The following is a 26,012-nucleotide window of genomic DNA, read 5'->3' on the forward strand; positions in this document are numbered from 1 at the left end:
TTTTTTTTTCATTTTTTCCTCGCTCCCGCTCAAATTAAATCGATTTTTCTTTGTTTTTGTGCTGTAAATTAAAAAAATGTATTAATCAAGCTCAAATTTCATATAAATTTATTATTTAAGTTTGTCCATCAACCCTAAAAATTTTAAACAAATCATACACATGAACTGTGAACCTCGTCCATTTTGGTATGGAACGCCCCATATACATATGTATGTATGTAGTAACAAGAGTTGAAGTACTAATGAAGTGAAATCAAGTAAGTTTCTGTTCGAATAACACCACAAATAATAAAAAGCTAAGCCAAAAATATTCTAGTATTCACTTTTTCCCATAGCTTTTAGCCTCTACACTTTGTTCCGAGGAAAGCACTTAGCACGAGTTCCGCTCTCACCTATGGATATCTATTTTTTTTTACTCTTACCCAGCATTGCAAACCAATTCTGCATACAACTGTATTAAAACTTAAGAGAAAACAAGAACTGCAATAAACTATGCATAACAACAAATTGAAGTCAAGGCACAAAAAAGCGAAGAATCTGAGTTATGCAAAAAGTTCAAAAGCGACAACAAAAGCGATAGCGAAACGCCAACACACATACACACCCACACAAATAACAGTTGATAATACCATGCACTCAGTGCACATTGTTGCAATGACTGAGAATTGCTGCTGCACTACTGGACTTTTCGCAAAACTTTTTGCATGTTAAAATGTTTAAATTTTACAGGTGACTGAGTGGGTGGAAGGTAAAGTGGAATTCGAAAAAGTAAAAGGGCCAAGTACTTGCCTCAGTTCGACACGAGTGTGGCAATTTTGGTTGGGGCGGAGGTGACTGAGTGTACCCTGAGGGGGTCGAATGGTAGTTCTATATGCCACAACAACACCACAGTGGCTACCACAAAGGTAACTCCCGCGGCTACATTGCGAAAATGACATACGAAAAAAAATATTCAAAAAAACTACAAAAATATAACCACGAACGCCTGCAGCAGGAAACTGTGATTTTGTACAAATATGAAACCGTGTATTTGACGCCGAAAAAAGCGGTAAACGAGCGACATCAGATAGAACAAGATGCATTTTTGGAGAAAAGTTATGTATGACAAATGGAGGTAAGCTGCGCGCAAAGCGGATTGTATGGAAAATATGTAGCGACAGTAGATGAAATATATGCGCGTGGGAAATATTTTTTATTTGCTCACTTAAAAAAGACTTCTTATGACGTCGTCACAAAAATACAATGTGCAGATAAAATCGAGTGCAGCTTCATGCATGTGTATGAAAGTGTGTGCGTAGTCATATTGCGCCTGAAGTTATGCGCACGAATCTCAATTAATGTTGCCAGATTTTTTTTTCCAGCCATACGGGACAAATGCATAATTTGTCCCAAAAAGACGGGCTTTACAAAACTTTAACGGGACAAATGAGAAATAAAGGATTCGCTTTAAAAGCCCAACTACGAACTATATATTAACTAAGGTGATCCTTTTCAACGAAGTAATGCTCAGACTAGTTATAAGCTTATGATAAAATTTGTTTATTTCATGGCAACACTTGTTAATTTATACAAAACTATGCACGCACTAGGGATGTTAATTTTTTATATTCCGGGATTAATCCCGGGATTTAGATATTCATTATTTTCCAACAACTTAACATGAAAAAAATTACATCAATATAGTTTGAGAAGCTGTTCTACCATATAATAAATAATAAATAAATGGGTTTGAAAACTACTTCATTATCTATTCAAGTTGAAAAATATTTTATTAGTAACAAAACAAAAGACAGCATTTAAATGTATACGCATTTAATAATACTTTAGTGTGTACATTTGAGATGAAGTAACTTAAGGCATCAAGAAAAAAGCTATATGAAAAAAAAATTAAGTCAACATATCGCACACCGTCTTCAAAAGAGTCACAGGAGGAGGTCATCAGTTCATCGGAATATTTTTTTTTTTTTTTTTTTTTTTTTTTATGTATGTTACCGCATAACTTTGGACCACGTCAACCGATTTTGATAATTCTTTTTTTGCATCGGAAAGGTAGTGTCTCAGAGGTGGTCCCATACTAATCTGGTTAAGATCCGATCAGCGGATCATGAGATATATATATATATATTTTTTTTTTATATGAGAGTTGAAGTCGGTTTTTTTTTTGCTAAAAATTACTTGTTAATCAGCATTTTCGAAAAATTTTAGTAACGCAGTTTTATAGCCTATTTAATTAAAGTAGGATAAAATGCAAGTTTCATGCAGTTAGAAAACACCGTTGATTTTCGAACATACATTGTATGGAGGAAAATGCGTGACACCGCCAGCAAAAAAATTATAAAAAATCAAGGTTACTTTTAGTCACTTGAAACTTGCACTTTATATTCCTGTAATTTTATGGGCTATACTTAAAAACTTCCGTACCTGGAGTTTTCCTAATATTTCTGAATAAAAGGATTGAAACAGGTTGAAACAAAAACACACCAAGCAAACAATATACTCACGACACTATGGGCCAAATATAGTAAAACTGTTTTAGTTTTAGAATTTTCTTTACTAGAACTTTATAATTTCAAAGATATGATAAATTCTAAAAATTCTTTAAAAAATTCAGCGCAATGTAGAATAAAAATGGGTACCAAGTGAGAGAGAAAATTCTGTAGGATTAAAAAAATTAAAATTTTTTGGGTTCACAAGGACGAATCAATTTTTAAGCGACTTCCAAAAAAGGAGGAGGTTATCGGTTCTTCGGAATATTTTTTTTTTTACTTTTTTTTTAAGTATGTTACCGCATAACTTTGCACCATGTCAACCGATTTCAATAATTCTTTTTGCAACGGAAAGATAGTGTCTCAGAGGTGGTCCCATACTAATTTGGTTTAGATCCGATCATTGGATCATGAAATATATAGATATATATATATTTTTTTTAGGTCGGTTTTTGTTTGCTAAAAATTACTTGTCTTTTTTTAAGCTAATAAGTTAAGTTTTTTAAGCTTATAAAGTTAGAAGGACTACACTCGAGGACGTTTTCGAGGGTGGAGTGCAATAAGGCCCGCGAAAATAACGCCCATGGGCTTTATATCCCAAAAAAGAGAAATAAAGCCCATGTGCGTTATTTCCATTCCGAAGAGGAAATAGCGCCCACCAATAAAAGGCAAAAAAGCCCGTGGACTTTATTTCCTTTGCGAAAGAGCAAAGGAAATAACGCCCGCTTGATTTATTTCATAAAAAAGGAAATAAAGCCCGTGAGTAGTATTTTCTCTGGCTTTATTTTACAGAAACATTCCAATTATGTATACAGGCATACATTTGCATAAAATGGAACGTATTTTAAACGAATTGCTCTCGCTCAAGGGTGACCCTAATATATGGATATTGCAAAGGTATACAGCAGTTCAGAAGTTTGGGAGTTCTATCAACTAATGAAGTTGACAAATTTTGGTTTTCATTAGCTTTAGAAAATGACTTCGCGCGCAATATTTGATAGGCTTCGGAGCGCACTTTCACTTTATAAAATCCACACTATTTTTCCTAAGTGCCACTAGGCACCTTCGAGCGCATCCTACATACGATGACCGACGATACGCTTGAGAATCTTTCCTGCTATACTTAGACATATGCTGCCGCTATGCCTATGCCTATAGGGTTCTAGAAGAATAAAAGCTATCTGAGGGAGCACTTCTGCTATAATTAATGGCACGCTTAACCTTATGGCTGCCTTAAGGGCTATGTCCGGTCCCGGTGATTTATTGTTAGAGAGGCAAGCATATCTTCCCTAGCTCGGAGAATTTAGGTGCCTCTAAGTTTTCATAGGCTTCCACCTGAGATGCACCAAACTTAAGCAAACCTAAACTTGTATTATAAAATTTTCACTTACACAAAAAAGAGGCTTTGCAAACGAGTATGCTTAAATTATTTTGGGAGCAAAGTACGTTTAAAGATTTTTAAGTTTTTATTATGTCTGGACTTTTAGTATCACAATTTTAGTATCACAAATTTAATACGTACAGATACATACACAAACCACCAGATGCTCGTACATGCAGATCACCATATATTTGCAGAATACATACAGTGAATTAAACAAATGACCACGCGTTTTTTTTAATATTCGTAATATTTTTCCAGCTTATTTATTATTTTTTTTTGTTATTTTTATATAATCTCAAACAAATAACCACGTGTTGATTTTGTTCAAATATTCGTAATGTTTTCGAGCTAAATTTGTTGTTATTTTTATATAAAAATATCGTCTAAGCTTTAACCAAAACCGTGTAAATCACAGTTTCAAACTTTATAAAAATTTTGGAAAATTCAACAAATTTTCATAAAAATGTAGGCCACTTTTTCTTGTTTTTTAATATAACAGACGCAATTTACAAAAACTTGCGTTGATATTTTGAAATTTTGTTGCTGACGATCTCCCGCGTTTTATTTCATAAGAAATTTATACGTATATGAAAATAAGTGCAAAAATGCGTCACAAAATAAAAAATTCTTAAAAATCAACGCGATTTTTTCGCCGTTTTAAACTTGAACTTCATACCCAAAAATTTTCTAAAAATTCAGAAAAAGTTGAAATTTTGATGAAAATTTCTTGAATTTTTCTAAATTTTGTATAAAGTTTGAAACTGTGATTTACACGGTTTTGGTTGAAGCTTAGACGATATTTTTATATAAAAACATCAAAAAAATTTAGCTCGAAAAACATTACGAATATTTGAAGAAAATCAACACATGGTCATTTGTTTGAGTCACTGTATGTAACGCCGTTTAAAAGTTCGAAACACGCAATAAACCAAAGGTTGCAAAATTCAAAGAGTATTTGAAGTGCTTAAATGGCTGAAAATAGCTTAAAAAGTGGAAAGTTTCTACTTATCATTCTTATTAAATTTTGACTCGGCGTTTTATGATTCGGTTTCGTTTTCTTTTTAGTTTGTGCACACTTTGTACGAAAACTTTGGCTATTAAATTTTATTGCATTTGCTTTCTAATTGGCATGCTTTGTAAAAAAAAAACAAAAAAAAACTTCGCACTTTGAGTTTGTTATTCGCTAAATTAAAAATCGGACCATGAATACAAAAATCCTGAAAAAAAATTGCAAATGAAATCGAGAATAGCGTGCAATGCGATTGCAGTGTTAGGGCATTGAGTCCAAAAGCGAATCATAGAAACAAATAAACGAGAAATTACAAGCAAATTCAAACAGAAAGTGCGATAATCAGCAAAAGAAAGTGCAAGCAGTTATTCGTCGCTCCTTTGCCAAGCGTTTCTACGGCAAAAAATTGTGTACTACATTTGTACATAGATATACTATGTACATAGTTGTTGAAGAAAGAAATTTATGCAATTTCTTGATTCGCATAAATTTTTTTCCTCTCCCCTTTCTGAGGCGCAATTCCACTTTTATTATTATGTAAATTTTTACGATGTGATTTTTTTCAGCGCTTGTTAGTAATAAATTGTTATCTGAAATTATTATATTCCGTTTGCAAGTCAGTCCCTTTTCGGCGTCCTCGTTGCAGTTGGTCAATGGAAATGAAATGAATGACTGAATAAAGTAAAAGCGAGCGGGTAGTTGTATGCATTAAATTGTGTTGTCGGTATAATCGTATCAAACGGATGCTGTTTGCTACGTATTTATAAGCGACTTACTGACCTTATTTACATGATCTCGCAAAACATTGGAGTAGACCATGGCCACTGCCTCCAATGCCATGAAAGTGATGTAACCAATTATCCATGGTACTATGAGACCAGGGTTTTCCTGTAACGAGAAAGAAAGTAAAAAGTTTAGTGGCAGGTTAACATCAAGGCTTGAAAATAAAAACTGCATATATTTTTGGCCATTTGATGAACGGACATAAAATGTTGGACGCTTAAAAAATATGCATAAATTTTTGATCATTTGATAAATGGACATTAACTTATGGACACATAAAAAATTAACGTAAGTTTTTGTTTGCCTGAAAAGCTGAGTTTTGCAATCTAAAAATTAAATATAAATTTTTGGCCCTCAAAACCCTCGTCATAAAGTTTTGGTCGTCGAAAAACTTGGCCGATTAAATATGACCGCCCAAATGAACCGGTAAATTAAAAAAAAAAATGCACATACATTTTGGTCATTTCTATAAATTCATTTATTTTTACATTCAATATTTCACAAAACAGGACATACATTTTTGGTAAATTGGACACACATTTTTGGATGCCTAAACAAATTTGGACACTTAAAAAATAAAGTTAATTTTTTGATTTCTTGAAAAATGGGCATGCATTTTCGGTTATTTATAAGCTGGGTTTAAGTTTTTGTTAATCTAAAAAGTGTACACAAATTTTTCGCCAACAAAACACTTGACATAAAGTTTTACGCTCAAATTCATAAAAAATAAAGAAGACTTTAATTGTTTTATAAATTGAAAATTTTTATGAAAATGTCACTTTAAAGAGCTCTTTAAACCTATTTTACTTTTTTATGAATAAGGCCATTAATCTTCAAAAAATTTTCCAAAATTTTGGTAATGTAAAAAAAAATTACACGTACATTTTGGCCATTTCAAATATGGACATACATTTTTGGATATTTAAAAACTCGACCTCGTTTTTCGGTAAATAATAAATGGGACACAGATTTTTTGACGCTTAGAAATGTAGATAACATTTTTGTTGTTTAAAAAATGGACATACATTTTTGCTCGCTTAAAAAATACACATAACTTTGTTATGATTTGAAAAAATTTGTCCTTTTCGTTACTCAAAAGTTGGACATAAATTTTACATACATTTAAAGCCAACAGAAATCTGGAAGTAAATTTTTAGCCATAAATAATCTAGAACTAATTTTTGTGCTAAGTTAAAACGTGGACATACATTTTTGGTTATCTAAAAATTGGACACAAATTTTTGGTTAATGAAAAATCTACATCTAAAAACTGGAAACACCTTTTTAGTCACATGATGATTTAGAAAAACGCGGCTTAATTTTATTGCTGCTTGACAACCGGACATAACTTTTTGGCTATTGTAAAAGTGGACATATAATTTAGACCTATCGGGCTGCCTTAAAACGTTCGCACAGTGTTAATAATAATTATATTTTATTTTTCAAAATGTTATCGTTATTAATATCAACTCCGATTTTTTTTACATATCGGTAGTATTATTGTAATGGATATATCTAATGTTTTCGGTACTGCTACCGTTTTTCTTGGGCCCCCATATTTAGAGTTATAATTTTATTTGGTTATCGATAATATTACTGTTATCGACATATATATAAATATCTATATAATAGCGTGCTGTTTATCGTTTTAGGTAAATATATATATTTACAGGCATACTGATCGACAGAGTAAGTTTTTGTTATCGATATATACGTCTATATCTTCACTGACAGCCAGGCGCCAATAAAATACCCCACGAAGCAGTCGACATGGTGCCACTGTTGAATATCAGCAACTGAAGATGACACCACGCGCGTGTTGAAACCATTGTTTTGGAAAATAAACACTTTTAAGCTACAAAATGGGTCGCTTAGCACTCATAATTAATTTTAATAGTGAAAAAGTGTAAATGTATTGCTATTGTCTTGGCAAACTTGTCTCATGTAAACGCCGTGTTAGGCATAAGTGCAGTATAGCGGTATATAAAATAAAAAGCCTTTCAATTATCTTTCAAATCATATCCACATCTTGAAAATCGGTGCAATACTTTTCGATATATAAACTTTTAAAAATATTGAAAATTCCACCTTTACCCCCCTCTAGCTCCGCCCCTATTAATTTGAACCAAAAATGGTTTGCACCATTAAAATCAATAAAAACAACTTGTCAAAATTTCTATAAAAATTCGCCGGGCATTTATTACAATCTCCAACAAAATTACGATACGTCAGTGAACGTATGTCATAATTCCAATATTGCCATGCATACAATCAGTCGCGTAAAATATTTTCATACGATTGGCGATTCGATCACGGAACACATAATTCAATTCCGATGAGTTTAGTAACGATAACCTAAGGATTTTATTGTTATTGCATCGATAGTGCTAGTGCCATCGATAACTCGACCATCTTCTTCTCATTTGTACAGTTTTAATCGATAAATTTACAAATATGATGTCAAATTTTAATATATTTATCTTTTTACCACCGAGAACAGCGATATTTGTATCGATAACGTAATGCCTCCGGTTTTGGTTACGATTATCATAATTGTCAGTGCAGCATTTAAACCAACTGGAATCAAGCTGTTTTTTAAAGATATGAAAATTAAATACTTAATGTATTTTAAAGTAAGCAAAAAATTAACCCCCCAAAAACTGATTTAATTTAGCGTAAACTCCCGCGGAAAGACATACTTCCTATACTTGTATAAATATGTTTAGATACATATGTATATACATATATACACACATATACACGGTGGAGAGAATAGAGAGAATTCTATCATTCTTGACACATATATACGTATGTATTTATGTATATTTTATTTCGCGGCAATTACACACACAAGAAAACACAAACTCACACACATGAAGAAATTTTATATACATATGCACTTTTGCTATTGTCTAATAGCAAATACGCATTTGGAAAAATTTTGATTCAATGTAATATGAGCATACACGCCTCCATATGTACATACATAATACATAACATATGCATGTGGGGGCAATGCCAATGTACGTACCCTGCAGGGAAACCGCGGACTAGTGAATCAAATTTGTAGTTCCGTACTAGGTCTTTATCGCCAAAAAGGAACTAGTCCGATATGAACTAAATCCCCACCAGTCCAAAATCGGAGAAAAGTGGTACTTTTAAAAAACTAATTTATTTCAGTTTTTTCACTAGAAATCGATATCTAAAGTGACGAATTTAGAAATGGTTCGGAACTATAGAAAAAGGGATGCAGAACGAACTAGATCTTATTTGTCGAATTTAGAACTAATTCGGAGCTATCGAATAAGGGATGCAGCGGGGGGCTTGTTTACTTTACATAGATATGTGTTCGGCGGCTTTTTCGTTCAAATACGCTTCTATTCTGCGCTTCGCAGATGCTTTTTCATAGCTTGGTAATACAAAACTAGAATTTGTGTTAACATTTCAACATCTTGGGACCGTCTGGAATCTAAGAAATAACAGCGAGCGCCTCCGCAAACTCAGCTACAGCTAAAGGTATGTAAACGTACATTTCTTACAATCATTCAAACAAATTTAATTTCAAATTGAAAACACATTTCCAAAATAACTTAAAATCGCACACACGGAAGAACCAAAAAGATTGAAAAATCATGATACTTTTTTCTTTCGTCTGTCGATTTCAGAACTGGTTCGGAACTATAGAATTTAGGACTAGTTCGGAACTATCGAAAAAGGGATCCAGCGGGGGGCAATTGACACTTCCTAGGACATCGCCATGTTAAATTCGCCAGTTGCTTGCATGCAAAAGAGATTTATCGCGAACCAGTACTGGGTCTAAATGTACTAGAACAGGGTATGTACATATATTTGTATAAATATTAGCATACATACATATGTATGTATGTTTCGCAGTGTAGTGTCTGGTCCGCCGATAGCAAAACAATACGAGGCGTCTGTTATTCGCATAATGTCTTACCCGATAAGAGCTCAGCGAGTGGGTCTCCAGCACCAGTCACGTTCCAGCTACTCATATATGTTTTTGTACTTATCGCATAGAGGTTTGCGTTCATATGTACATATTTATGTATGTATATTGTGCAACCTTCCAGTTTTCTCGTCATATGCTGGTTCGTTAGTTAGTCAGCGCGTTGGCTCGTTGGTTGACTCTTTGACTATTTGGTTTCCTGCGTATTTCTAATCATATTATTCCACCGTGTGAGTGTATGTGTTGGTATGCGTGTGTGTGTGTATGAGCGCGTGAAACCGAGTTATTGTTGAAAAGCGAGGGTATCGCGATCTGATGTTGACGGCTATGGTGGTATCTTTGTTGATTTAATGCACGTAAGTAGTATGCTTTGAACATGAGAACGAACGTCCGTCTACTTGAAATCTAAACCTGTATAAAGGTATACTCAGATGCATACATATAGCATGTATGTATGTATGTATGTACATATACATATATAGATTTATGGTAGACAAAACAATTACGCTGGTATAGGTATATACATACATATGTATATGAACAGGCACCTAGGCAAATACGTACTACAAATACACCCACTGGTATAAAGTTAATAAAATTAATATTTTACAACTGCGGCCGCCTTCATTTTAAAAGCGTAGTTGAACGTTTACTACCAGCAGTTTGAAATTTATGTGATATAAATACTTGCTGTGGCATAATGAAAATTCATATGAATAATTTTTATAATGGCTACAGGGACGTTATGGTTTCTTCTCCATCTTTTATAATAGCAAAACAACATACAGAGGAATACAATCGCTCGATATTAATGAAAAAAACCAAAAAATTTAGTTCATATGTGTATGTCGTACAAGGAACGTACACACCAATTATACCAGCTGGGGTTTTATTGTTAAAGCATATGAAAAAAATTAATACAGAACAGTTGAAGTGCAAACCTCCTCAGATTTTAAAATTCGCTGCAGAATGTCTGTTAACTGGGACAGTTTGGTTCCAAATTATAAGGTTCAACATTAATTAAGAACTTACTATGTATAGCAGAATCATCTCTGCATCAGAGATATGATCCCGAAAATATTCAGAAATATTGCGGAAAAACAAACAGAATCCCCAGAAATTGCTGAAAAGGCAAAAATAAGCTGAAAATGCAATACATATATACAAATAATCCTGAGAAGTTGGAATAAAATATGGCAAACCCAAAAAAAAACACCCGGAAAGGTGCCTGAAATAATATTAAATATATTTGTATTTTGAAGAATAAAGCTGGTTAGATAAAGGAAAAGTGTAACGTTAAGTAAACACGAAAGAATCCAATCATGATTTTAATTTTTAGATCATTGCAAAACCTTTTTTTTAATTTTCATTTTGTCGACCAAAAATAATCGTTAAAATTGGATTTTTATCGTTTTTTATCAAAAATGTTCGCTTTTTTGGATTTTCGTTTTTTTCCATAATTTTTACCCGTTATAATGACATATTTAAATATCTAATGATTTAAAAAATTATATATGAAAATAACGATTATTGCGATTATCCTTAACAATCAGATGTAGTACTCCCCTAATAACAAAACAGGATAAATACCGAAAAGTGTATTGCAAAATCGCGAAAGCTTGGAAAACAATCAGAAACAATTTTTCTAATAAAACAGGAAAAATTCCGAAGAGTCCAAAAAAAAATAATTAATTTCACATGCTCCGGTTTCCGGTTAACCAGCAGCTAGCGGAGTAATTTGTTCGGAGCAAAACTTTCGAAGAAAGTGTATAGCGAATTCAAATTCTACGATTATTTCTAAGAAAAAATGGTGAACAAACTATATATAAAAAATGACGTTTGACCCTCCAAATTTTTAAAAGAAAAATCAATATATTGTATCAAGAAACACACAAAATTTTGTAAATGAAAAATTAATTTCGTTCTGGAAAAATTATATTACACTGATTTTTCTTTTAAAAATTTGGAGGGTCAAACGTTGTTTTTGGTACATAGTTTGCTTACCATTTTTGCTTAGAATCAAACGTAGAATTCGAATATGTCATTCACTTTTTTCGAGATTAAACGTGTATACGAAAAAGCTGACTCCAAGTAAGCGAATGTTTTTGCGTCAAATACAACGGAATAAAATCCAAAAAGTATCCGCAAAACGTCCGAAATGGCACTAAAGCTTTCAAAAGAGTCGCGAAAAAAATCTCGAAAAAGCTCAAAAATAACCCGAAAAAATACATTTTCCATTGATAACGAAATTTTTCTTTCCCTTGACCACTTCATGGACCGCGAATGAAGCTGCTCACTTTTTGGGAAAATCACATGAAAGGCTTTGTTGTGAAACCAGTGTAATTAATTGCAAAGGCTTAGAGAACACCATTCAATAACTTCCTTTTACATTTTCCATTCATTTCAGTGTATTTCCATTAATTTAAAATCACATCACAAAGTGTAGTATATGTTTATTAGTTCAAGCGTGCATCTGCGAATTGAGGTAGCTATCCTAAACTTACACCAACTGGACACAGAAAATTCCTCGGGAAAATTTCACAACTTTTACAATTTTTCCATTTATTTTACCAAAGAAAATTTAGTTATTTTTCATTACAAATCCAATACAAGTTTCCTTACTTTGCAAACCTTAGCAAAATAGAAGTAGAAATTATGATCCTTGATATTCTAAATGAAATTTGTGTATTCATTATTGCCTAGGATAATCTTCATTATTTTCATCATTGGCATTGACGTACCAAAAAAAGAGCACAGAACTGTGAAAAATAAGTCTAATACCTTCAGCCATTTAAATAGTATATTTATATGTGTACGGTTTTTAAGTAAACACCTAAATATGCACATAAAAACGCAAATATTATGTATGCTTGTATTAGGGATGTTAATCTCGGGATACCGGGATTATTTGCCTAGAATACCGAGATTTTCGGGATTTGTAATTTACACTGGTGGCAATAATAGAAACGCCTTATGTTGACAAGCTTTGATTATATTTCTTTTGTTTATTCAATACTTAATGTTTAATAATTTAATATTTTAATATTTAATATTTTTTTATAAATGTGTAGCTCAATATACATATCATACCTTGCGACAGGTAATTTTGCACAAAAAAAATTTATATATTCGCGAAACCAAGGGCCAAATATAGTAAAATTGCGTTCTTAATTTTTCTCTCTGAAGTTAGTTTTTTTAAAAGAACTTTAAAATTTGAAGGATATGAGTAATTAAAATTTTTTTTTTTAATTTCAGTGCAACCCAGCAAAAAATCGGTAATCGCTTTTAGTGGTAACGTCTTCTAGAAGGCATAGCGTTATAATGCCTTCGAATTCTTCCGCTTCTTTTAGGCATTGCCGGTAATGCTAATTAGAATGTCCAACAATATTTTATTTATTTCGCTTCTTTGTTTGATTTCGGGGAATGCAAAGTAGAATGTCCTATAATATTTCTTTCTAATTCGTTTCTTTGCTTCATTTCCGGAAATGCAAAGTAGAATGTCCTACAATATTTTATTTGTCTCACTTCTTTGCTTCATTTCAGGGAATGCAAAGTAGAATGTCCTACAATATTTTTTTTATTTCGCTTCTTTGCTTCATTTCGGAGAATGCAAAGTAGAATGCTGCATCGTAGTCAGCTGAAAAATAGAATGAATACCCAAAAATTCTTTTTCTACCGTTACTTTCTGTGGAAATTTGTCTCGCATAAAAATCATGTTTTGCTTTGTTCAATTTGCCGCGAAGTTGAAGTCAGTCAATGAAGTGAAGTACAAGAGTGAGGAAGTATAATTTTAAGCTTAGTTAAATATGCATGTATGTACATACCGATTTTTAAGAAAATCTAAATACCTAAAAAAATACATATGTATGTATAAAAGCTGATTTATAAAAATTTTAATTAATTTTAATCTTTTAAGACATTTTCTGATTTCAATTTAATATAAATAAGTATGTACTTATCTAAGCATTCTACATTAGTTTCTCTGTAAGGCATTCTTTGTTCGCTTCTCTGGATTCTGTTTATCCATGCGTTCTCCCTTCGTTTGAAGGTAATGCTGCGGGTAAGAGCTTACCTCCAATGACATGCCCATGTTAAAATAAGGCCTTCTTGAAGCGAAAGGGTAAGCGATTCCCATCGCCTAGCTCGTTTCCACTTTCGTTTCTGTGGTAATCGTGTTTTTTGCTGGGAATGTACTTAAAAAACCAGTATGGGTATTAAATGGAAGAGAGGATTCTGTAGAGTTAAAAAGGTTTACATTTTCGGCGCGGGACGGGTAGGTATTGAAAATACCCTTTTATAAATTTATCCTTGAATATCCTTGAAATTTTGCAATTTTTATTTTTGAAAAAGTTATGTGTTAAGGAACTTATTTAGCTTAAAAAATAAAATACATTAAAGTGGCATTTTTAGTTCTTATTCGTCCTGGTGAACCCCAAAAATTCTTTCATTTGGTACCCATATTTTTGTTTTACATTGCACTGAATTTTTTAAATAAGTTGTGGAATTGATCATATCTTAGAAATTATAAAGTCTTTAAAAAAACAAATCATGACGTCAGAGAAATGCCTATTTATATGCAGCTAATTAGATGAAATATGAGGTAGACTTAAAAAAAAAACATGAATATTTTGAATATACAAAAGGAAAATAGACAAAAGTAGTCGAATTAAGGCGCTTCTTTTATTTCTGCCACTAGTATTATGAACTTCTTTCAACCAGAAAATAAAATTCTTGACTTAATATTTTTTGCATCGAGCTTTTTTCTACATACTTTAAATTAGTTTATCAGATATGTACACGCTAAAGTTTTATTAAATGCATATACATTTAATTAACGTCTTCCGCTTTGTTAGTTATGAAATAATTTTCACTTTAAATAAAAAAGTACGTTCCAAACCCATTTACTGATTATTTATTATATGGTAGGAGAGCTTCTCAAACCATATTGAAGCAATTTTTTCGTGTAAAGTTGTTGAAAAATAAAAAATATCTAAATCCCGGAACTGAATCCGGGATCCCTGGATTGAACCAACGACATCCCAAAAATCCCGGGATCGTAAAAATCGAAAAAATTAACATACCTAGTGTGTTGTGTGTATATGTATACATAGAATCATCTCTGCTTTAAAATCCACCCACTGCTCTTCACACATTTATCGTATTGGTTTTTGTATGGGAAATGCTATAAAAGTCATTCAACCATTTGAATAGCAACATTTGGCATTGCTTTCTCATTTTGGGCATTTTTCGAAAATCTTATAATATCAACAACATACGTACATATATGTATATGCACATGTTGGCTTAACGCACATCTAGTTAAATGCATACTATACATACAAATACTATATCTATAGCTAACGTCTAACAAGCTTTAGCCCGTAGCAAATCCACATGCAAATATACTTTGGTTTTCATATATATGTACATTTCGCATGCAATTGCTTTTTATGTGTATGTCGACACTGGCATTCAAATAAAGTGTCACGCATTTGACATTTGTCTGTGACATTGTGGCATTTGTATGGCATATGGCAATGTATGCGTTGCTTTCATTTTACATTTTTCAGTCCAAGAGAACGTACCTTCGACAGCTTATTATTTACATTTGTTGGTGTGTATGTAAGTGTGGGTGAGGCGCCGCATTGCTTTTGGGTGGGTGTACTTTGATGCCTGTCTTCACGTGTTCCGCTTTATTTAGCATGATTTTAGGCGTGAAATTCGCGTGAATGAGCGCCTGCGTGGCTGCATAAATGGGTTATTGTGCAATGAATTGGGTGCAAAATGACAAAATTCATAAAAAACGAAGAGGTGGCGGTACGAGCATTTTTCAACGGTTTTCAGCATAATAACCAACAAATGGCGTGGATAATTACGAAGAAATATTTTTTTTGTGATTTTTTCTTTAGTTATATATTAAAGTAGCAAGTGTATGTGTGACTTACCTTATAAATTCCGAATATGAGCATAACACTTAGCACTATCATGGACATTTGTGTGCCAATAATGGCGAAATATGCTATTTGAACACCTGAAAGGAGAGGTAAAAAATTTGTAAATATAAAAATTGCTTGTTCTTAGCATTATAATGTTAAATAAACCTAAGTTTTGATATGACACAAAAAACGCCGTAATAAGTGAGCTTAAGATTGGGTCGTAGATTACGGATCGATATACAGGTTTGCCCAAATCAGGTAATTTTCGCAAGACATTTTCATTTTTATGTAGAAAAATATTCAAAAGTTCCAGGAAACAATTTTTATTCATACGCTACATCGTACATGGCGTATGCAAGACATTTTCCATGTTAACGTTTGAATTTTTTTTTTCAGTCGCAATGCAAACATAAAATGAAAATATCTTTGGAAAATTACCTGACCTAGAAAATCGGTATACAGATCTGTAATCTGTAGCCCAAAATTAAATTTACGTGTCTCGGTCTTTTTGTGTATCATTTTAGCGTCTCTACAATGTAATTAGCAAGGTATATTTTTTATTTATTTGATATTACTTTCCATTATGAGATGGAATGATCTCGAGAAAATGTATCAAATTCAGATATTTTTTGCAAATGAAGAATCACACAGTTCTACAGCCCCATACATATTTTTTTTTAAATTATCCAAAATTTTCCGTATGTAATATTTATGAATGCAAACACGAAAATAAACTTTACCTCAAAAATTACTTAAAATGCCCTAAAAAGCACGCCAATGAATATATGAAACCGAAATTTTGTCCATATTTTTTAATGTTATTAACATATTTTTTGTCCATCAAAAGTATCAAAGTTAGCATTTTGTCTGCTTATACTTATTAAAATATTTGGTCTATTTCCCTGAGTTTTTCTCTATTTTGTCTAGTAAGCGCTATATTTTTATACGAACCTACAACAAGAACATTAAAAAGAAAATTTATAAGAAAAACACATTGCGTAATTGAACAAAAATCTCAATCGGTTTTAGTTGAATAAAATTAATCTGACTACCTAGGATCAACAAGCAAAGAATGAATAGCTGTTACCAACAGGTGCTACTTTGGGGGTAGAGAGGCAATTAAAAAGCACAGCCGTCCCTCGACGTACAAGAATCATGCTCTGCAAGTATCTCATCATGTACATTCTTTTATGTGGCGCTAGACGACTGTGTGTGGAGAATCTAGTGGGACAAAAAACTAAAAATTAAAGTCTTCAAATCGGTGCTAGGATCGAATACAATTTTATAGGAATGTCTAGCAAGAAGGCCCCTCCACTTTAGAATTTAAATGAATGCCCAATTTTTCCATTTTACACCTCTAAACGCTACGGTGCTGAACGTACCAGAAATTCCTTAAAATTTTAAAGTTCGCTAGAGACGTATCCAACACGCTAGGTTTTGTTTTAATCTAAAACTTTTGTTTCTAAATAGTAGTGAAAATTCATGTATAATAGCGAAAAGCATAAATTTTTGTAAGTATATGTAAATTGTAGTTATATTAGATTCCAAAATTGCAGAAAAAATGTCTGCCAAATTTTGTCAAAAATCGATTAACATATTTTTATTATCTAACATATAAACTACAAACACACAGCCACCTTTGTTTAATATTTAAATTAAAGAGGAACCTAATTTTCACTATGTTCTATTAAAATCCATTAACTTATTAAATTAGAAAGCCGTATTGGCTACCACAAAAACTTCCTTTGGTTATATAAAAGCCTCCGAGTTACAAGTTTAGAGCAAACTTAATAAATTTGAAGTTAGTTACAGGATTGATATATTCTAGAAAATTATTCATCGGAAAATTTTACTAGGGATCTTCTCAGGCGAAAGCTTCATGCCACTCACGTAAAAGCCTCGCCAAATAAGAAGAAAAAAGTTAAGATTGGCTTATTTCTCACGGTCCTACGGTATCAGATACTTTTAGGGGAAATTCAATCCATCTATAGTTACTACATTTAGTTTTTTAAATTTACAAAATATTTAACAACGTTCGCTGCCAATTTGTGTAATAATCCACAAACAGGCCGAAGTAAATATCCGCTAAGAAATGGCTTTGTGAATTAACCCAACATCCCGTGTGCCAAATAATGCGCTCATTATTACAGCATCGCACAGTTTACAAGTGAGTTTAACAGCTAAATTGACAAGCGGATTATAGCGCCTTAAATGAACGCTGAGACGCACATTTCGTATAAGTATATGCGCATATATATGCACTTGTATATACATATTGAGCGGTTGCTTTGTATCCCAAACAAAGAGCCTGACTATAGCTTTCTTTGAGTAAGTATGTATTGTGTTCAAAACTGGGCATCGTTTAGGCCTTTTATGCTACATATTAAGGACATTTGGTCGAACAGGTCCTTTTTAGAGACAAGCATACATACTTTTGTGTATTGATGTTGGCAAAGATAGCATATGGGGATAGTTAAGTAATGAAAAGAGATATGAATATACACAAATGTATAGAAAATGTGTTTGTATATTTTTTTCTTGTATTAATCAGCTTCAAATATAAAAAGGATAAGCTTCTTTTGTTATTTGGCTAGCGTTAGATTTTGTAGAATTCTAAAGGAAAATATTACTATCTACTTTAATGGTTCTTGAGTGCAAGAGTCTAAAAACAGCCAAATTTTAGAATTTAATTAAATACAAAAACATTTGTTTTGTCACACAAACTTACCATAGTAAACATCCTCCAGCGTCTCCGCTTTACGCATATTCACATTTATACGCCATGAGTATATTAAAACGATTAAAAGTGACATATTCTGAAAAAAATGAAAACAAAAATAAACAACACATTAAATATTAGTTGGTATGTAGATAGTTATTATTGCGATAAATAATTGCGCTGAATAAGTTATTAATGTGTCATTAAATGCACTCAAACTCTGCGGACCGCATGTCACTCATACGCCATGGCAACATACGCACGCAAACCACTTAACTTGCTTTTTTTTCAATATTTTAATTATGCATATACCGCATTTCAAAATAAATGAAAACAGCGCAGGGCAGCAGTAGAGGGGCGTACAATAAAAACTGTAAAATAATTTATAGCGCATACTTTAAATGCTGTTAATTAGGATAATTGATGTCATTAATGTAATTAATGCATCACAATGAGCCATAAATTTATGGGCATATAACAACATACGTGCACAAATATGTACATATGTATATGTGAATGTATGTGCGTATGCAAATACATACATATGTGCATGGATATGTATCTTACAAAAATTTTTTGAATGCCTGCAGACGACCATATGTATATCAACATAGCGTGGAAGTTGGAAAAGGCCGCATACATTATTTTCAGGCGGTTGAAAAGTTTTTTTTTTTTTTAATTTAGGTTGATTAAAAAGTGGTTTCGATCACTTTCGGTAAGAACTTGCGTGATAGAATTGACAGGACAGGACATATTTCTTTCATATTCAAAAAGCAAAAAAAAATAAATAAATAAAGACGGATGAAAGAACTTTTTCTGTGGCCAAAGCAATTTCTTGGCAAGCGCCTATTTAGTAAGAAATGTGCGACAAATAATTGGGTTAGTGACTATAAAGCAGCCAGCCAAGAATTATATACTCTATGCCGGTACCAATTTGATCATTTATCTTGAAATTTTAAGAGGGTAATCTTTCTGCTAAAATAAATGAATTTCTGCTTTCCAAAGGTAATAAATGGATGAGCTTGGCAAAAATACTCTCACTGAAGATTCCAAAATGCACAAAAGTTTCATAATATCGATACAAGGTAACCGTTACCTCTCTGAGAATGTTAGAAGATATTGGGCCTCATGCATAAAAAGGATCAGCCCAGCGCCTTCGTCTTGACCTGCGGGCTGTGTCGGAGCCACAACCGCTAAACTTAAACGTAATACGAAGAACACATGCAACTTAAAAACGGTACATGAAATATTCGTTTTGTTTGTATTGAAATTTGTGTTTTTATATTAGCCTAGGTCCCTAGGTATAAGTATTCCTCTTTGCGTTCGTGCTCGTCCTCGCATTATCTTCGTCCTCAGATTTATGCATAAGTTGGCTAAGACTTCTGAAATAGCTGGAAATATTCCCTAAATACAATTAAGAAATAAACAAATCTCTTGCGCCTGATATTGTGATACCTACATATTCCATGTGCCTGATGAATTAAGTTAAATTAAAATTTTTAAATACGTGAAAACGCTCCTAAATACACTTTAGATATCAAGCCTTTTTAAACTCATTTCATATGATACCCATATTTTTAATAATTGCTTTCACTTATTAAATAATTTGAGTTTACCTTTTTAAACAGGTGGCGACCATCTATAATATCATAAATATTCAAATTAAGGATATCTTTCCCCCTACATTTGACGTCATATTTTAATATTTGATTCAACTTATGCATACTTTAAATAAATTTTAAAACAGATGGCAATCCTATTCAACATATTTTAAAACCAAAACCTTGTTAAAACTTTTTCGACTGATACACATATTTAAAATGTGTGTCTAATTCCCTTAATTCAGGTTGAATTTAATTTTTTAAACACATCAAAACCCTCTTGAATAAAGTTCAGAAAAAACATTTTTAACCCATGTCAATTTATTCCCATACTTTAATAATTGATTTGACTTATTAAATAATCTGAGTTTAACTTTTTACACAGATTAAAACCCTCTTGAATGTTATAAATGATTAAACTAAATATTTCTTAATACTCCTTTGTGTGACGCCAATATTTGAATATCTCATATAATTTAATTTAATTCGACTTTTCAAACAGATGGCAATCCTGTTCAAATTACTTTTAAACCAAAACTTCGTTAAACCTTCTTCGTCTGACACTTGTATTGTGATGCATATTTCAATTATCTAATACTCTTAGTTCAAATTGAATTTAATTATAAAGTCAGGTGGCAACTCTACTATATGCAGTTTGGAAATAAAGGTTCTTCAATTTTGATGTATAACCATTTTGAAATAATTTGTTTAACCTATTGCATATATCGAATCTAACTTTGGCTTTATTTAAGTTGAACTTGCTTTCTGAAACAGGTGGCAACCCGTCTACATATAACTAAGAAATAAAGCCTTTTAAAAACCAATTCGATCGATACTCATAGTGTTATAATTGATTTAATTTAAAAATAATTTGAACTTAATTTTTTTTATCAGGTGGCAACTCTTTTTGAAAAAAATAAGTAGTTATTGCACATCCACTGGCCAAGCCCTTTAATTTGATACCTAATTTTGTAAAATCGAAGGAACGGTACAGATCTGATATGACGAAATATTTTGTCGTGTATTATGCATTCCTATGTATATTCATATGTACATATGTATGTACATAGATTACTAAAAGAAGACAGATCCACATTAACTGCATTTAACATATGTACGTATGTATATATTTACACACACACGCTGCAATTAGGTTATAAATATTGCGCCACCTGTTACTCAAAAGCCGATATACCTACACACACATACTCTTTGTCTCCTTCTCTCACTGAGCGGTTTTCAAGCATTTTGGTAATAAAAAAAAATTTGCAAATTTTTGCAACGATTTTTTGCCTTAAAATGCTCAATATTTGTTTAATTTACACAAAATGTGCACACGTTATTATTTCTATTGCTCCGAAGAACTTACATGCCAAAAATGAAAGTTGCATCTGCAAACCATAAGTCGCTTGAGCACTTTAAGGGCTCAAAATTATCCCCAAAATAAGCCAATATTTACCGTTTCTACGACAGAAACCAAATTGTTTACTTACAAAAATGAATCTGTTTATAAGTTTGGAACTTTATCTTTGAAACACCAGTCCTTTCATTGAAATCTCTTCATTAGTTCTCGTGCAATAAGCGTTTTCGTGAAGCTCAAAAAATTACAACTCCAACATTTGAGCATAGCCTCCATATCGAAACATAAGACGTATCCTACGTCAAAAAGTAAGCATACACTCCGAATCGAGTTTCAGTACAAATTTTTGAGCTTGAGCTCACTTTATTAGTGCAGAAATTGTGTATGAGCTTAAGCTTAATATTTATCAATAAATCATCATAAAAAACTTCGTACCAGTGAAAATGGTAATCATTTTGAGTTTTTGTTGGTTAACATAGGACTATGTTCTTTTAGGAAAAGGGCCTCTCATGCAATGGAAGCAGAACAATTAGATACTTTTTTATTCTAATAATGCTATAGTTGATAACCTTTCCCAAGCTTTAAGTACAACGAAAAGCTGTAATATTTTACTGGGATATTAAGAATTAAATCCAAACCTAGAGGAGTCCATGCAATCACCCATGTATGTGGTGTAATAACTCCACAACCGCCAGTTCTACCTTAGTGGTGTGTGCCTCTCTTAACGGAAATCTGTTCAGGGTAATGAGCCACAGATAGAAACTGCAGGAAATCATTAGGTGACAACTAGCCTGAGACTTTCAAATCCAGGTCCCGACAACTTTATTGCAGAAAGTCGTAATATGATTACAATATACTACAAAATACTAATGAGACAGGTTTTATTAACCCTATAAAATTTAGTTGCAGAGGAGCATATGTATAAACCGTGCGACAGCCGTGTTTACACAAAAATAAATATTTTGGTGCATACGGACGAATAGGTATTGAAAATCTCCTTTTAAAATTTTATCCTTGAATATCTTGGAAAATTATAAATATTCTTTTTACCATTATGTGTTAAGGCCGGGATCTTCGAATTTTGTTTTTCTAATTTTATTAACTTAAAAATATATTAAAAATATTTTAATTAAAAGATAAAAGGTATTAAACCTAATCAACCAAAATAATGATCTACATTGTACTAAATTTTTTAAAGGATTTTGTGAATTAATCATTCATTTGAAATTTCAAAATCCTTTAAAAAAAATCCTGTCGTCAGGGAGAAAAACTAAACACTCAGTTTTACTAAACTTTTTCCATAGGTTCATGAGCATACTGATTGTTTCGTGTGTTTGGAAATTTTATTGTTTTTGCTGCATGGTGCCCTGGAAAAAAATATTAGCTCACCCGTCAAATTTTACGAAAAAACCTTGCATATCAGGAAATCTAAACTGAATAATATAGGCAAACCCTCATTGAATGTCTTCCCTAGAAATAATTCTTTAGACTCCAACTGGCGACCATCTTACTTAAAGAGACTCTTTTTATAGTTTTAAAAGGAGCTTTTATCTCGCTGACCAAAGTTGTCTTAACAATCTTAACCATAGAACAGTAATTACTACTAAAGCAGGACTTACAGGGCAATTCTGGCTAAGACAGTAAATAGTATTTCGTAAGACAAATGAAAGACAGGTGATAAGTTAGCTCGAAAGACTTTTGTTATTCTAGCATAAAAGACAGAAAAAAAGCTCTCTCATTCACCACTCGTGCGGAAAAGCTCTTTTGAGAGAAAGCACTTGTACCTATATTATTTAGCTCGGGTCACCCCAACTGTCGCAATGACCGAGTGGGCAAAGCGCAGCCGTGCCAATCGGGAGATCCGAGTTCGAGTCGCAGCGCAGCGGAATTTTTTTATTTTTTATTTTTTAACTAAAGTTTTTTCTTTTTTTAATTTAATCTCCGATTTTTTATTTTTGAAAAGGAAATATATATTTATTAATTGAATCTAATTTTTAGAAACTTATTGTATGTATTTATTTTATTTTTAACCGACTTCCAAAAAAGGAGGAGGTTATCAGTTCGTCCAGTTTGGACCACGTCAATCGATAATTCCATTTGCATCGGAAAGGTAGTGTCTCAGAGGTGGTCCCATACTAATCTGGTTAAGATCCGATCAGTGGGATCATGAGATATATATATATATATTTTTTATATGAGAGTTGAAGTCGGTTTTTTTTTGCTAAAAATTACTTGTTTAATTAAATTTGTTTCTTTATTTTATTTTCTTTTATGGTTTGGTTGATATTGTTTTAAAATGAAATTTGTTTAATTTCCTTTAATTTGTAGGAACTTATTTTATTTTTTTTAATTTTTTAAATATTTTTTTAGTTGATTTTATTGTGTAAAAAAAGAAAGATATTTTTTTAAATTTAATTTATTTTTGGAAATTTGTTTTATTTTTTTTTAATTTAATTTGTTATTCTTTTGTTAATTTCATTTTTTTTTTAATTACTAGATTTTATTATTCAAAGAAGAAAAATCATTTTTTTTTATTTGATTTAATTATTATTTAGGATCCTATTAAATTTTTTGTTTTGTCTTTTTGTTAATAAAAATATTTTTAAAGCAATTAAATTTTTAAGTACCTACTATTTCCATCTCTTTTGGTTAAATTGTATCTTCTTTTAGTTTAATTTTCTTTTATTTATTAATTTTTATTGATTGAAAATGAAAAATATATGTGTTTTCTCAATTTAATTTAATTTAAAAAACTGATGCCTAAAAGGCGAACAGCATAACGCTAAGACCCCCTTGTCAGCATATCTTTCAATTAGTCTCTCGAAAGACTGTAAAGAGCTTTCCAGATAATTGCCAGAATTGACTTTTGTTTTTCGAAAGACTGTATTGAGTTGAAAGAGAGTTGCCAGAATTGTCCTGTTAGCAAATACTTGAAGCTATAAGCCTATAAGCTTTTGTACAAATGGCTATAAACTTGAAGAAGGTTAAAATGATTACTATTCTCAACTGAAGTAACTCTGCAGTGCCTTTTAAGCGGAAGTGCTCGTCACTCCAGATTCAACATAAAGCCACGGTAAGGGAAGAAGTGGGGAAACAAGGCTTCATCTTCCTCACAGTAAGGCAGCTTTGAAAGATTTAGACTCAAACATAGACAATGCAAATTTCTTACTTGGCCTGACCTGGCTTGACTTCACTTGACATGACCTGATTTTGTTTTCAACTGACTTAAGAAGGGGGCATGGGATTTTACTCGGAAACTCTTCCAAGCGACTGGCATATTCTATTTATTTCTCTATAGCACCTGATTGGAATTCCAGCGCTTCACTGAAAGTAACGTCCATAATACTAATTAGTCTTTCCTACGCAGGCAACACTCTTTTTGAGATACCATAGATAATATTCAGCAAAAATATTTGTCAAATTAAATTTTTCTCCCTCGAATTATGCTGAGGTATTTTTTACAAGATTACATTATTTCTATCAAATATATCAAACTGAATTCAACTGAAAATTAAACACGCGCATGCATCACGCGCTTGCTATTTGGGGGGAAATATCGAAAAAAAAATAAAACATTTACACGCAAAATGCAACAGTACCAATTTTAACTAAGCACGCAGCGTAAGCGCTGAGCCTGAACATGTTCGCTTTAAGATGTATGTCAACTGCCACATGCCAGGCGCATTAAAATCGCACAAATTTAATTTAATTTTTAATGCTATTTATGCGCAGAAACTACGTGTACGGTGGCATGTAGTTGGGGCCAACATGGCGTATGCGTGATTTTGGAGGAATGTTGATTTTATTTTTGTACATTTTTGCTTTTTCCCTCTCTTCTTTCGCTTGCTCATGCTGCGGCATGGGGGGTAAAACGAGGACAGGCGAATATATTTATATTCAAATGTAAATATGTTTGTACAATGTACATATATCTATGCCTGCATTTCAAACACACATGCACGCACAAAAAAAACGCCCAGCTAAACCGATTTTTTTCCACTTTCGTTCGCGCTGTTCATGCCACTTCTCCCCCCTCAGCCATGTCAGTCAGCCATGTCACTCAGCCGTTTTTAATTTCGTTTCATTTCATTCCTTTGTTTCTTCAGCTAAATTTCAAAATTTTTTTTTTTTTCTTTTAAATTTTTTGTTGTTTCCTGTAATTTCATTCAAATTATACTCACAATTGTGTAAATCGCACTTGTTAACGCCAAATTTTTCGCATGCAACATCCGACAACATCCTGTCCCCGTTAGCGGTCCATATGGATACAATATCACCGATTTCATTTTCGCACCCGCACCCGCACCCACACCGACACCAGTTGCGGCTGCCGCAGCCGCCACAACACACGTTTTATGTTTGGCTTTCATTTTCTTGTTTGTTCGGCTGTGTTGTTGATGTGCTTTTTACTGTTGCTTTAGCTTCTTTGGTGTCCTTGTTGCTGTTGAAACTCACGCCTGTATTCGTTACACCTTTTGCTGGCTTGGCTTGCGACGAGTTACTGCTGACTGGTGTGCTTCTAATTCTTGCTATTATTGTTGTTCTTGTTGCTGCTCTTTTTGCGGTATATGTATGCTTTGCTGTATTTTGGCTAAGTCACAGTTGGTATTAGCGTGGCATAGGTGCCACACACAAGCTGACGCCCACACTTTTTGATAAGAAGCAGCTAAGCAACTATCAGCTTCAGGCTTTACTTTGAAAACTGGTATTTCTTTGCTCTTTTTACGCTCTTCTCTCTTGCTTTCTTTGCAATATGCTTTCACATTC

The 26,012-nt window shown here is 32.5% G+C and overlaps 1 protein-coding gene across 1 annotated transcript in view; it reads right to left on the reverse strand.

The window, feature by feature from the left end:
* LOC118739078 overlaps window positions 1-25,796 on the reverse strand; it is a 79,059-nt gene extending 53,263 nt beyond the window's left edge. The window contains exons 1-4 of the mRNA XM_036470198.1: window positions 25,427-25,796; window positions 18,294-18,381; window positions 15,575-15,660; window positions 5,660-5,767 (exon numbers count right to left, since the gene is read on the reverse strand). Of these exons, the coding sequence (XP_036326091.1) occupies window positions 5,660-5,767; window positions 15,575-15,660; window positions 18,294-18,381; window positions 25,427-25,615 (471 nt within the window). The 5' untranslated portion in view covers window positions 25,616-25,796. The remainder of the gene's footprint in view (window positions 1-5,659; window positions 5,768-15,574; window positions 15,661-18,293; window positions 18,382-25,426) is intronic.
* Window positions 25,797-26,012: the final 216 nt, after the last annotated feature.

Source organism: Rhagoletis pomonella, unplaced genomic scaffold, assembly GCF_013731165.1.
Source record: "Rhagoletis pomonella isolate Grant_MI unplaced genomic scaffold, Rhpom_1.0 Rhpom_scaffold_00005, whole genome shotgun sequence".
Lineage (NCBI taxonomy): Eukaryota > Metazoa > Arthropoda > Insecta > Diptera > Tephritidae > Rhagoletis > Rhagoletis pomonella.